Here is a 13,881-nt window from a genome sequence, read left to right as displayed (position 1 = left end):
CTCATGATGCACTCGCGGCCGTTTCGCTCGCTTCTCATGAACCAAATTTGGTATCACGGGAAGTGAATATACGACGAAGGTAAATAACACGTCGAAACCTGATAATCATAATCTGCGTTTCATGCAAAACATCACTACATGCCACGCTCATAGCATTCTCGCGGTCGTTTCACTAGTTCCACGTATACCAAATGGGGTATTACGTGACGTGAATGGACGAGGAATGTAAATGACACGTCCAAATATGATAATCATGAAATGGATTTGATGTCAAACATGACTATACGCTACACTCATAGCACGCTCGTGGCTGTTTCGCTAGCTCCATTTGTACCAAAGTTGGTATCAGCTTATATTAATATATGACGAAGGTAAATGGAACGCCCAAACATGATAATCAAACATGGAAGTCATGTACGGTATTATTTGCCTCGGCGTCTTAATGTTGTGCTGATTTTAAAGTGACCTATTACCCTTCCTCATCCGTACTTCGCATATCATCGATTCCAACTGTACTTGGGACCTGCCAACGTTTTTGTCTCTGATTGCCCATTAGCAGTGATTGGCATGTACCAGTGGAAAACACCGGTCCATCACTTTGTGCTTTGCACATCCCCAAGTTTCTCTGCTGCGCAACGCCATGATTAGAGTCAGTGTCAACGCTGCGACCACTGTAGGCGTTAGCTCCCGCTGCTTTGCATCGACTCGTGTTTCCCTTCAGCGTGAGATGGTGTGATTTTTTTCAATGAGGTCTTGTTTATCGGTAATACAGTGTTGAGGTATTATGTGAAAAGGTCTCCTTTCAATACAAAAACAATACTAGAGCCATCTAGGACACCTTATTTTCCCACAGGTCACAAAGTTTGGGAACGCCATCTTTGTTGGCTTAGGAGAAAAGAAATGCCCAATAGAGCAGATTTCATAAAATGTTGCATATTTGCTCATTTAGCAAATTTTTCTCTCTACAAATTTTAAGAATACTAACTTTATTAATCATTACGTTCACTTTTCAATACCTGATTTGTAATAGCGAAATTTAGGTTGTTACATTAGTGTTCCAAGCTTTTGCGAATGACGGGTGATGAAAATGGTGCCTCTGCACTGAAGTTGCAAAAACAATTTTAGTAAATTATTCACTGAGCGAACCAAGTCCAATTACCAGTTGGCCGGTGTGTGTGTAGGCTATAAAACACTTAATGAAATATAAATTATTGATTTTTCAACGTGTGTCAATCTCACATTGTAGTTTTTTTAATTATTATGTTAACCGCTGTGCTGTAGCGAGCATAACAATTCACAGCAATGAACAAGTCAAATCCACGGTGGCACATCGTCACAGATGCACCTGATTCTAAAGGTAACTTACTACATGACTCAGTATTGTGTCCTTTGTCACTGGTCATACACCATTTCATTTTGTTGCTGGGGCATCTGTCTCCTTCTTGGTTACTGCAAACTCTTTCCACTAAAAGAAAACGTAAATTCTGAATTAGTTGACAAAAACGGTACTTGCTTGGAAATGAATTTTTATGGCTATACAAAAAAATTAAGTAAGAGTCATTTATTAATGACAATATTCACCAAATGCCGCTAGCACACAAACCTTCCTTCGTGGTGGTCAAAATTTGCGCAGCCCTCCACTACGGCGTCCCTCATAATCATGTGGAGGTTTTGGAACGTTAAACCCCACATTTCAATCAATCATTCCTTAGTGAGCTCAAGCAAAACATAGCCAAGAAATGTTATATTGCGCGGTGATTGTGTTGCTTTGATTGCTTATCAGCGTGTTTGCACGCACAGTTTTTGAATAGCGCATGGACACTGATACATGACCCTCCGGGTAGTGCGTTAAAAATGGTTGTCTATTTGCAGCATCTTCTATAGGGGAGTGTTCCACGGGCCTTATGAGCTATCACTACCAATGCGTTGCTGTACGTTTGGCAGTTCGAAATACTGATAAATGAAGACTGCTTCACTACTGCGAAAATTCAGCAGATCTCTTGTGCCTCTGAAAGCGCTGTTATGCGAAGCATGCGCATCCAAGCTGTATTGTACTTTTTAATGAGCAAAACGTTACAAATTACCACTAAAGATATGTACAAGTTCACGCACACACTTACGTTAAACAACTGCTTATGTTTTATATCACCAGTTGTTTACAATTGCATAACGATGCGAACAGCAACATGGATATTAGCAACACCAGATGTGGTTAGCTGATATGAAGGGCTGCTGCTCGCGAGGATTATTGCCATAGGCATTGCTACATAAACTTATATAGCACCTGGCTACAATTGATGTTATCACGACGTGACGGCTATATCGCGTGAAGGCATACGTAAGGCTTATGAAATGGGAAAGCCAGCAGTGCAAGCACTATTCACGATTCACGAACATTGAGGTCTACTTCAGTGGTAGTTTCGAGGCCTGGCGTGGCTTTACGGTAGAATACTTTATTGCCACGTAGACTGGAAGGGTTTGATTTCTGCTGGGACAATGACATTCGTTATTCGCATTCGTCCGGTCAACGCTGGCGATGCCCGCTTTTTTTTGACGATCTTCAGACGCCTGCAAAGCAACGCTTACATACATGGCATATGAATGCACCACCTCTACCCAACCACACATGGCTACATGTGCCCACTCTGTAGCATACCGGACAGCCTGGCACACTTGCTCCTGGAATGTCAGTGCCATGCAAATCACGACATGCATCTGGAGCGGAATTAAGCCCCAAGAATAAACGAAGACCATCTATTAGAAACGTAGGAGGCCAAGCTCGTCCTCGAGGACCTGAAAGCCTAGCGACAACTGATCGCCAGGGCCAAGAGGGCAGTCGAAGCCAGAGAGTTCCAGCACTAGAGAACCCTCCTACCTTAGGGTGACACCGAGCCTCGCTCGTAACACTGTTTGCTTGCTTGTTCTTTTCTTTTGTGGCTCTCACCCACTAAGAGGGATTGGCCAAGAAGCCGGTAGTTAATGCAAGTCAACACGTTTAGGTTTTCTAGACAAGGGGAATATGATAACTGTGTTTTGACTGTGAAATTATTTTGGCGCAACGTAAAAAAAAGAAAAAAGGGGGGAGAAGAGAAATAATAGAATTTGTTGAATATCTGAATTGCAATCGTTAAATGAAATTCTTCTGAAAGTTGAAAAATTGAAGTGTATCAGCTAAATAATAAGTGGTAGTGTGGCTACTAAATTCAACAGCTGATCACTGATTCAGCAAGGTAATCTTCTTCTGTTATATATGAATTCGCAGAGAGCCCCGCAGATGTTCCTGTCGCTGTGTCCCAATGAAGTGGCCCCAAAAGACAAAATATTGGGAGCATTAAGTGACATTTCTAGTTTTCCGAATAATATTTTGAGCAATTTTTTCTTTGATTTTTGAAACGGTGACATGTGATAAGAAAATGGTCGATATGTTCAGGTCCGTTACAGCTTGAGCACAGAGGGTATGGCACCATACCAGACCTATTTGGGTAGAAATTAAGAGGTGGTACAAGGCAACGTAGTTTTGTTATCAAGACTTCCAATTTACGCGTGGGACACCAATTATTATTCCATGTGAAGTGCAGGTGCGAGAAATCTGGATTCGGTATCGTGAGTTTTGATGAGTCTTCAAGATGGGAAAGTTTTCTAAACCTCGCTGCTGTTACATAAGCTGTAGGAGGCATGATTGGCACAATTGGAAGATGGAGAGATTTTCGCGCAAGTGAGTTAGCCATCTCGTTTATAAACATACTACAATGGTCTGGCACCCATATCATTCGCACTTGATGAATGCTTGCTGGGATTAATGATTTAAATGTTTCTAGTGCTGCTGACATTGACGACGATGATAAAAATGAACACACGGAACACGAGTCAGTCACTATCACAGCTGCCGAATGACTCGCAGGAACTTTACAAATAACAAGTATAACGGCCCTAAATTCCGCTTCAAATATTGGTGTATAATCTGGGAGACGTAATGAAAATGACCAGAATAATGAGGGAGAAAAAATAACCACGCCTGCCTTCTCGCCACTCATAGATGCATCCGTTGCAGTTACTATATTAGTACCTAATCGAAACAGGTGTTGTTCTAATAAACCAATGAAATATTGAAAGGGCAAGTGTTTAGCGTTCATAGGGAAGATATCGTCAAATTTTATTTAAACTTGGCCGATTGGTTTGACAGATCATGTGATCTCGAATATATTAGCATTTAAAGCATCTAGAAGTGTTTGAACAATTAACACTTGGGGTTTATATACACGGAACCAATGCTCATTGAAAAAGACTGCAGGCTCGGCAAAAAATACAAACTGTCACCTTCTTAAAGTGGATTCAAAAAAGTTTAAATAGGTTTTGACTGTTACGATACAAAATCTGCAAGCAAGGGTGGGTATTCGAGCTTCTTCATACAAAAAATTGTTAGCTGTGCATTTTCTAAATGAACGTTTCTTTATATCGATCTTCATTCTCGCCGTTCCTTGGTAGATATAAACTGTCAAACACCTGTGGCACATTCTCGCATACCAGTGGCACATACCCAGCCCCGGGTATGTGTTACTATTTTTTTAGTTAAGAGGGTGATTGAGGGTGATCGTTAGAGCACTGAGACGTATGCGGCTCGATGGATCGATAAATAGATGGATACAAAAAATTAGATAGATAGATAGATAGATAGATAGATAGATAGATAGATAGATAGATAGATAGATAGATAGATAGATAGATAGATAGATAGATAGATAGATAGATACGTATATCTCAAAGCACGCGCAGTAAGCAAAGAAATGCTCTGCAATTATTACCCTAATCTGCTGGGAAATGCACTGAAACTTTGATGCTTTACACACACGCATCCTGTATACAGGCTTCACAATACATTTAACGTAGCACACTTTCCGTGTCATCAGTTTGAATGTGAGTTAATAGTTATGCTGCCATCATTTATATAATCAAAAGTAACATGAATAGGTGTGTATTACTAAATGTAGCTTCTTCTGCAAACAAGAATTTGATAATGAATTCTAGAGGCTCACATTCACAAAACAAAAAAACACAGGCAGAAAACATTTATGGAAAGACATTTGAGTCTGTTAAACTGGAAAAGGATTCCACACTGTTAGATCAACACCAGCACTATGAAAACAATAAAATTAGTTAACAATGCATAAGATAAATAAGCACGCACTCACCGCAGTTGCAGTGGCATACATCACCACCTGAGGTCTTCTCGCAGAACATCTTGGTACCAGGTGATTTGCAAACTTTCCACTTACTTTTTGAGGCATCGCAACCTGACTCCCCTGCGTTTGGGTGTAAACAGTGTATAGCTAAGTTTAACTTAAATATCAGGACAGTTTTGTGGCATTATATGCGTGCACTTCTTGCTGCTTTGCACGTGCCAATCTTCCAGCTCTGTTCTGTTAACACATATCTGCGTTTGTTAAGCAAATTCTGAACTAAAATATGAGAATGTTTATTTGAAGTTAACGCCTTTGTACAGCCTAATACCTACTACATGAGAATAGAGTCCTAATTGTTACCGATCAAACAAAATAAAGCTTGCGTATTTGTGTATAATTATGTAATTATTGCTCTAGAACTGACTATACTTATTCGATCTGCCCTAATGACTTGTAACACTTTCATTTTGTTTCGCTTGATAATTTTCGTTCACCAAGCTGATTTGAAGTCTCCAATTGGTATTAAAAAGCGGGCATCAGCATATGACGCGTGCAAACGTGGTCACATTTGTAGAAGAACAGTTTTGGTAAATGAGAGTAACGAAATTAGGCATGACGCTCTACAATACATTTTTTTTATTTTTTCGGATAAACCTATTATGACGGCCATGCATTTTCAACGCTTAGGTTCAGTGACCTATATCAAGAAGGGGTTGAGAAACAAAGCATAACGAATGTTCATCAATTAGCAGTTTGCTGCTGCTGTCTTAGGCTGAAGAACACGCTCTAGAGCTAGTTAACAGTCGTTTGCTTAACATATTAACTAGTGCACGACATCTCGGAGCTTATGTTTCATATCTTGTAGTTTTGAAGCACAGACAAGAATAAGGTCATCTGTAGTTTCATCAGAAGATTTCCAAGTAGCTCACGGAATCCACTTGAACGTTTTACTCTACGGCTTTTGCATTCTCACAACGGATGCACGCTAACTGCGTTTTGCATCAGCTCGCATAAACAGTGAAGAGCATAAAGAGTAAAGAATTTTTCAATCCTCAACATGATTTTGTTCAATTTTGTATAACTCGTATGCCACTTTCATGTAGTTCATGTTTCGTATGACTTCTGTATTTGTATGCGCAACGGCACGAAGATTATACTATCTCATAACCGATATAATTATAATGTATTTTCTGATGCCATGTTAGCTGCCTTTCATTGTTTTCCTGCCAATTTTTTTTTCAATGACGAAGTGTTTCCACCCTGCCTATATGCCTTGTCGGGATCGTAGTCTCTGTAACTCAATAAAAATAAGTACAAATAGTCCACAGGTCAGTATTCGCAGTGCTACTTTCACGTATCATTCGCTGTAGGGAAATGTTGACTGTCCTATCAGATATTTCAGGCGTGAGGAACGTCGAACTCACAAACGTAAAATGGCTTCAGCACTGATAGTGTTTTGTGCACAATACTTGATGCCGCATAAACACAAAATTTAACTTATCAAAGATATTTCTGGGACGTCAAAGTCATCAACCTCATTGCACTAGACTCTTGGCTATAGCTGCCCGACATACAAATGACGACGACAAAGTCAACCGGATCTGCTTAAGACGACTCAGTTCTATTTTTCTGACGTCTCCTCAGCTCATACAACTGAGCAGTCAGAAGCCGAAAACAATGTATAAATACACCTAAAGCATTCCCAAAGTAGCCCGCGTAGAAGCTATATGCGCGAAACAACAACGTCCATTCAGAAGAAAAAACACATCAAAAATGTTTTCGCCGTGAGTGTGAAATCTCACCGTATGGTGTGTGACCACCACTTCTAACCTTGAGATCCCAAATACAGCGTGTCCATCGAATGTTTTAAGAACTTCAAACCAATCCTAAGAAACGTGTTCTTTCTACAAATAGCGAATAGATTCGTGGACCCTGATGCCTAGGCAAATCGAGCGCCAAAGTATGTAAGTCTTTTTGCCACGAGTTTCGCTTTGTAATATACACCAGTGCCGACGCAAGCACAAAAAAAAACAATTGATGAGGTCATTACCAAATCTGATCAAAAAACACTGCTGATCGCAGTGGATGTCCGGAAAGCTCTTTCTGCGGTACCAAAGGCTAGTCTGAGTGCTTTCGACCGAGTCCCAACAATAATATGATGTAGAAGCTTCTTTTGGTAACAGAAACAAATAGTATGCTTCCAAAATATTTATCGCGCGTTCGGTTACAGAAGCGTAACGTCTCGTTCAAGAAGATAGTGCCAAGACGGCTATTGGGCCCCGGCAGCTTTGTTCACTATGGCCCAAGTGGGCATTGCCACACCGCAAGAAGCGTGTCTTTGTGTGTACTGCGCTAATGCCACGGAAGGTGTTTCCGCACAACAAGACCTCGCTGATTGTATCGACACTGCGGACTTCATGACCAAATTGTGTCATTGCAGCTCGCCTACAATTCCAATTCATCATTTGTTAGGCGATGGTGACCATTGTGACAAAGATGCTGTTTCTTAATGCATGTAGCCATTAAGTTAAGGTGCGCAGTGTGAGAAAATGGAGATCTCGCGAAAAAAACAGCATGAGAGAGTGTTTCTAAGTGAGAGCTCAATGTGCGGTTGGTTAAAGCTATCATCCATGATTACGTGAGGCAAGTTTATGAATAATCAGTACTCGAGAAAAAATATAAACACCAAATGTATTCCTGTTTTTTGCCGAATATTGGGCACCAATTTACCAATTGAGGTAGCGCCGCATCATCGGCACAAGGAGCATGTGTCTATATTTATGTTAGTTATCCCGAGAAAGCATTGTACTCAAGCTTTTGTCATGCCACGATGCTCGCGTGCTTGTGTTGAACTAATATAACCCAAGACAGCATGCATGAACCACTTCAGCACGACATGCATGTTATCTATGTTCCTGACGGCCCTAGCACTCAATTCAAGGTCTAGAACAGTTGATATTAGTTGAAGGAATGGCGTCGGAAAAATAGCATCTCAGGGAAATCAATTTCTTGGCCTCAAGTCATGCCAAGAATTTTCCTGATGGTGTTGGTGGTCTGGTACCGCACCAGATCTGAAAGCGAGAAGAACTGGTGTGATGAAGTCGAGATCTCAAATGGTGACTCAGATGGCCGCGATGCTCAAAGATGTCAAGCTGCTAAGTTCCAATGCAGAATAGAAACCTTTCTTCAGTATATTAACGACTAAACTGTTCTCATATATTCTTGGCGCACGTTCTTACCGCGTTTAGCTACGCATATCTGACGACACTAATAATGGTCATCTTTTGTTAGTCTCGCGCACTGGTAGAGTAATGTGAAAAAGATGCAGCCTTATTGCGCGCATCTCTTTTTCTATCAAGCATCATTTACCTAAAAGTGGGTGCCCTCCAAGCACTTATCTTTTACATTCCGAAGCCCCACGCTTGTGTTGCCATATTTTCAAGAAATATTTTATCTGTTAACTAAGCAGACAATCTTACACTGTGTCACTTGGAATTGCATTTCTTCTATTAAGACTCTGCGATCTCCTGCATCAGTGTAACATCATAGATAAGTACTCGTCACAGTGACAAACTGCCTTCTCCCACGTTCATATGTGTCGGACACTGATTCCCGTTTTTTTGTAGTGATTTTTCAACTCGTTATCACATAGGCGTATTCTGGACATACTCTGACTTGCACCCTGAATATTGTAGCTGAAAACAAAATAATACCACATGTTACCTTATATAAAATTTTCTTTGCTTCCCTTGGGTTCTAGGGATTTTCAGAAAAATCGAAGATGGAGCTTTTTATATAGTCTAATTTTGAACAAGGTTGTCGTTCGCCGAAATTCAATGCTTTCTGTTGTATTAAATATTCACTTATGCTACCACAATCACATTGACGGAATCTATAGAACACGTTAATTTCTCACAGCTCATCGAGCTTGCAAACGCTACCTGTGTGGGCTTTGGAAGAAATAGAGACCAAAACAGCAACATTTACACATTGTTGGAAGTTTAGGCTTTTTTTAAATACTTTCTTTTGGTATAAAAGTTTTCAAGAAAGTTACCTTACTCTTTATTGCGCCTGCAGTTTACGAAAGTTTTTGCTCTTACGGCGTCATAAGCTTTCGGAAAGAAAGGTGAGGAAATTGTTCCCACTGTACTCAGTATCTTTTCCTCAATAAATATGCACTCTAAGAAATCCAAGTACACTATCAGGCTACCGGGTGGTGTGTGCGTAAGTTATGAAATTCCTCATCAAATCAAAACTATCGATTTTTCAACCAATGTTAATGTTTCATGCAATCACCATCGAAGCTTTAGTATGATGTTAACCACAGGGGTGCTATGAAGAACAATTTCAATCAGCCCAGAAGTCACATTTATAAAGCACATCAACGTAGCCATGCCTAATTTTAAAATGTACTTACCACACATTTCAGTGAAGCCTGCTGTTTCATTAAAACACCATTTTGTTTTACCGCTGCATTTTTGGCCCTCATTCCTGTCGCAAAATTTCTTCACTAAAGTAAAAAAGAAGAAAATTCCACTCATTTTTCCAAAACGTACTTTTGTGCAAACGAAGCCAATTTATGATTTATAGCTGAAACACAATTACATAAACAGTACATTTTTATTAGGACTAATCACTGCATGCAATTAGCAAACAAACCTTCTTTTTTAGAGTGAACCATTGACGATGATGGCTATATATAGTGGTTGTGATGATTTGTCTTGTGTGGCCTCGACGAAGGCGAAAATGTAACGGTAGTTCAGTGCGCTTCTGGCTAGTGTGTTTTCGACAATAGGCTTCAAGTGAACCGCCAAACGTTTTCTAAGTGTACGTGCCTCCATTTTCGGATACTGCCACAGAAAAGTATTTGATCCAGATTACAATCTAAGCAACTGAGGCTATTTCAACATAATATCTACTTTATTATATACTCGAAAAAAACTAGTCATGTATTTTTAAGGTGAATAAATGCAGCACATACAGTCAAGTGTGATTGGGTGAGACAAAGTCAGCTGTCTGGTTAGCTCAAATCTCAGACATTTATTGTGGTATTACCACTCATTTTCTTTTGCTTATTTTTTTCTAACTTTCGTACTCTTTACTATTGTATTTTTCTTCCTATTTATTCATACGCTTTCAGCCATAGGCTAGTAAATAATAGTGTAGTTTTTCGTTCATATGAATGGACGGAAAAGCTTCATAAATAGTCCGGCAGGTTATTCACCTGGAGTCAGGTCTAAGACAAAACGTTTCCTCACCCGATCCCTCGTAGTGGGTACCCGTCATAGTCAACAGGTTACAAAGAAACGAATTTGGCACAAAGTTTGTTTGCTTCTTTGATTCACCCATTACAAGAAGCTTGTACGCTCTACGGGAGATTGGTCATTTAAGCCGGTGGTTAGTGTAAGAAATATTTTGTATTTAAAAGAAGAAAAATGACTTATTTGGTCGTCTAATCGTTATATAAGTAGAAAATTGTAGTATTAATTACCATCAAAGTACTGTGAAGAAGTAAAAAAACGTTTTCATTGGACCTATTCTTACAATCATGTTGTAGAGAAATCCGCAGGTAGCAGCGCAGACGCTCTTGTTGGTGTGGCTCAGAGAAAGCCCCAAGGGAAAAAATATTTTCACAACTAAGCAATTCCTAACTTCTGGAATGAAATTTCGAAATGCTTTATTCGACGCAAGTCAAACCATGGCAAGTAAGAAAAAATGATTTGATGTTTTCATGCTCTTTTATGTAAAAACATATAGCAGACGGCACCTTACTCAGTATCTGTAATAGGTAAGACAAGAAATTCGGCATCAAAATTTTGTGGAAGACACTTTCAAGTTGCAATTGGAGCTTCTGACGGGAACAGAAAAAAATCACAGCATATCCACAGGGTGAATAATTATGAGGGGGGTGAACCCTCCGTTTGTCCATCGACAATGAAACAGGTTCGTTTGGATGATCGGTATCTAACCCTTCATGCTGACAATTATTCTACGTTGGAACGCTTTTGGAACGAAGACGAGCATCCTAACAACTCGGCTATCTAGAAACGCTAGCATATGATAGCTCAGTATCGTACAGTATTATATAACAATACTGCAAATATGGGGTGTGTTGAGGACAAGTGTGAAGGTGAGGAGAAGAAAAATCAGTAAGGAAGAAAGTAAATCATGGCGTAGAGAGTAGAAGAGTGAAATAGAAAGTTCGGAAGGTGGAAAGAAAAAGGTGCAATAAAGAGTGAATAAAAAAAATAGAGTGAAGTAAAGACATAAAAAACGAAAAGCGAGAACTGAAAGGATATAGAGAGGTAAAAAAAAGACGACGGAGAGAGAAAGCTAAACAGATCTAGAACGAAAGCGACACAGCTAGACAGGAAAATCAATTAGTATGAATAGACAGAGACAAAAGCGACATACGTAAACCACAAAGAGAAGATATACAAATAAAAAATGTCACAGCTTTGCCGCAAAGGCGAATGAATGAATGTGATCGCAACAAATTTGAAGGTCATGCGCAGAATGGCCAGCAGATGGGAACGTGCCCCACGTTTTTCATGCACAAATGATGCACGAAACGTACTCTCAGGTACAGATGAACGCGAATAAGCAACCCAGTTGTAACTTCACTGTCTGAAAAGCTCGCTCTTTTTGCAAACAAAGACTGTGCAGCAATGGCAGCAACCTTTGTGCGCCTGGTAACTAAAACTGGATCGTTCCGGTAAGAGAACAAAGCCAGCCAAGACGTACGATCCTCCATATTTTTTTTCTCCTGCCTTTAATTGAGGTTGGGTTGCTGTGGGTGAACGCCTTTGCCTATGTGGCCAGGAAACCAAGACAGGCAGTGCAAGCCCATGCATTTGCGTATTTGTAGAATATGGGCTGCTTCTCGAGCGAGTTTGCCACTTTTGTAAGCCCGAATGGCGGTGCAAAAAAACATGGGTGTGTGAGGGGCCGACCATCGTGAAAGCTATAGCAACCTGCTCAGCTATGACTCAGCTTGCTAGTCTTACCGAGGCGGCTGAGCGTAGGGTTCCGTCACCATCTACTGCCGTGAGTGAGAAGCGGGAGGAGTTATTGTATTGCGCCGCATAAACGAAGACGGTAGAGTTTTGATTCGCAGCGGTACGGTAGAGGATCGCGCGAGTGCGAGCCAGGTGTCTGCTTTTGTTGTGTTGCGGGTGAACATTACATGGAAATTGGGTTACCATGTAGGTATCACGTACAGCTCTGGGGAGGGTTACTGCGCGTTCAAAGTAGGAATGTGGGGAAATGCCAGCCTTCACGTCACAAAGTCACTTCACAAAGAATTGTAAATGACTTAACACTGGTGTAGAAGTAGAAGCGATGGGGATATTGATGCTCAAGTTCATTGACAAGTGGGTATTATCAACAAGAATATAGTGTGTCGGCTCTTTCAATGTAGAAGGAAGGGGCCAAAATAGAACAGAAATTGCTCGATCAGGCGACCTCGAGCATCGCTTCGAGTTATTCTACAGTCTACTGTATGCATTCAAGTACCCAAGAACAAGAGAGGGTTCTGGGAGTTCATCTAATAAAGACTTGAATTCATATTTATAAAGACAGTGGTTTGAAGGTAAATAAGCAAAAAAAAAGGGAGTGACGAGTTCATTCATAGGAAATGCTCCAATAGCCACTGTCTCCAGAGATGTTTGTAGCAGTACTTGTGTACATGCAATCCCTTGATTAACTATAACGGCAACACCACCAGATGACGCATCAGAACCATGCGGGTCCTTTCAAAAATAGATAAAACTCTGTTGGCGGTTGATTGGTTTATTTTCAAGAGTGTTTTTGCTACAAAAAGCACTTTTACTGCATGTTCGTGTGATTTTTCCTGGACACCGTCGAGGTTTATCAGCAGTCCACTTACGATCAACTGTAGTGTTTGTGCCTTCATTTTAAAGTGGTAAAGTATACTATTGTTTTGTGCTGTGTATACATATAGCGTTGATTTATGCTACAGAGCCTTTTGGGAGCACTGTATTGTGGAGTTTTTTTTCTTTTGTGTGCTGCGAAAAACTGCGCCAAAAGTTGTGGCTTGAGGCACCGGAGGATTGTGACTTGTATCAATCAGCTCCTCTGAGTTGGCGGATGTTGCCTGCTCGCCAGGCACGTTTGCAGACCTTTCGACCTTACGATGCCGCGATGTCCAGCAGACTCGGAAGTCTCCTGGGCCTGTTTGGCAGAGGGCAGAGTAGTAGAGGCCTCTTCAGCCGGGGCGCTGATCACGCCACCATGGTCACACTCTTTGTAACGATCGCAGGCGCGGAAAGTTGTAACGCAGTGCTCCTGCGTGCCACATCGGTGAGGAATAAGACAGGCTGTACAGTGAAAAACGTTTACTAGCCTCTTGGAAGGACAAATTGAATCTGATTTTTAGTTCTAATAATCCTTGCTGTTTTTTTCTACGAGGGACATGATCGTGAGTTGGCGGGGTGGTCCCCTTCTGAATTCGCACAAAAGAGCTCAGAGGTGCAGCTGTCATTCGAGTGTTCTTTGTATGCATATTTTGCACATGTGTCTTGTCCTCTGCAGCTTTTCGACCCATGTGCAAAGTGCTGACACTTGTACACTTCGTGGTAGTTTGGAATATATGGCTAAACACGAAGATTAAAATAGCTAGTTTCAATGAATTCCGGTCGCTTGTTAGTCTCAAAGTTGTAATGTGCTTAGCGGAAATTTG

The 13,881-nt window shown here is 40.8% G+C and overlaps 1 protein-coding gene across 1 annotated transcript in view; it reads right to left on the bottom strand.

Annotated features, from left to right (window-relative positions):
* Nucleotides 1-13,881, bottom strand: part of LOC142765320 (uncharacterized) — a 310,330-nt gene that overhangs the window by 13,560 nt on the left and 282,889 nt on the right. The window contains exons 5-7 of the mRNA XM_075866086.1: nt 9,598-9,690; nt 5,190-5,300; nt 1,367-1,465 (exon numbers count right to left, since the gene is read on the bottom strand). Coding sequence (XP_075722201.1) covers nt 1,367-1,465; nt 5,190-5,300; nt 9,598-9,690 — 303 coding nt within the window. The remainder of the gene's footprint in view (nt 1-1,366; nt 1,466-5,189; nt 5,301-9,597; nt 9,691-13,881) is intronic.

Source organism: Rhipicephalus microplus, chromosome 6, assembly GCF_043290135.1.
Source record: "Rhipicephalus microplus isolate Deutch F79 chromosome 6, USDA_Rmic, whole genome shotgun sequence".
NCBI lineage: Eukaryota > Metazoa > Arthropoda > Arachnida > Ixodida > Ixodidae > Rhipicephalus > Rhipicephalus microplus.
This window is presented reverse-complemented; position numbering and strand designations above follow the sequence as displayed.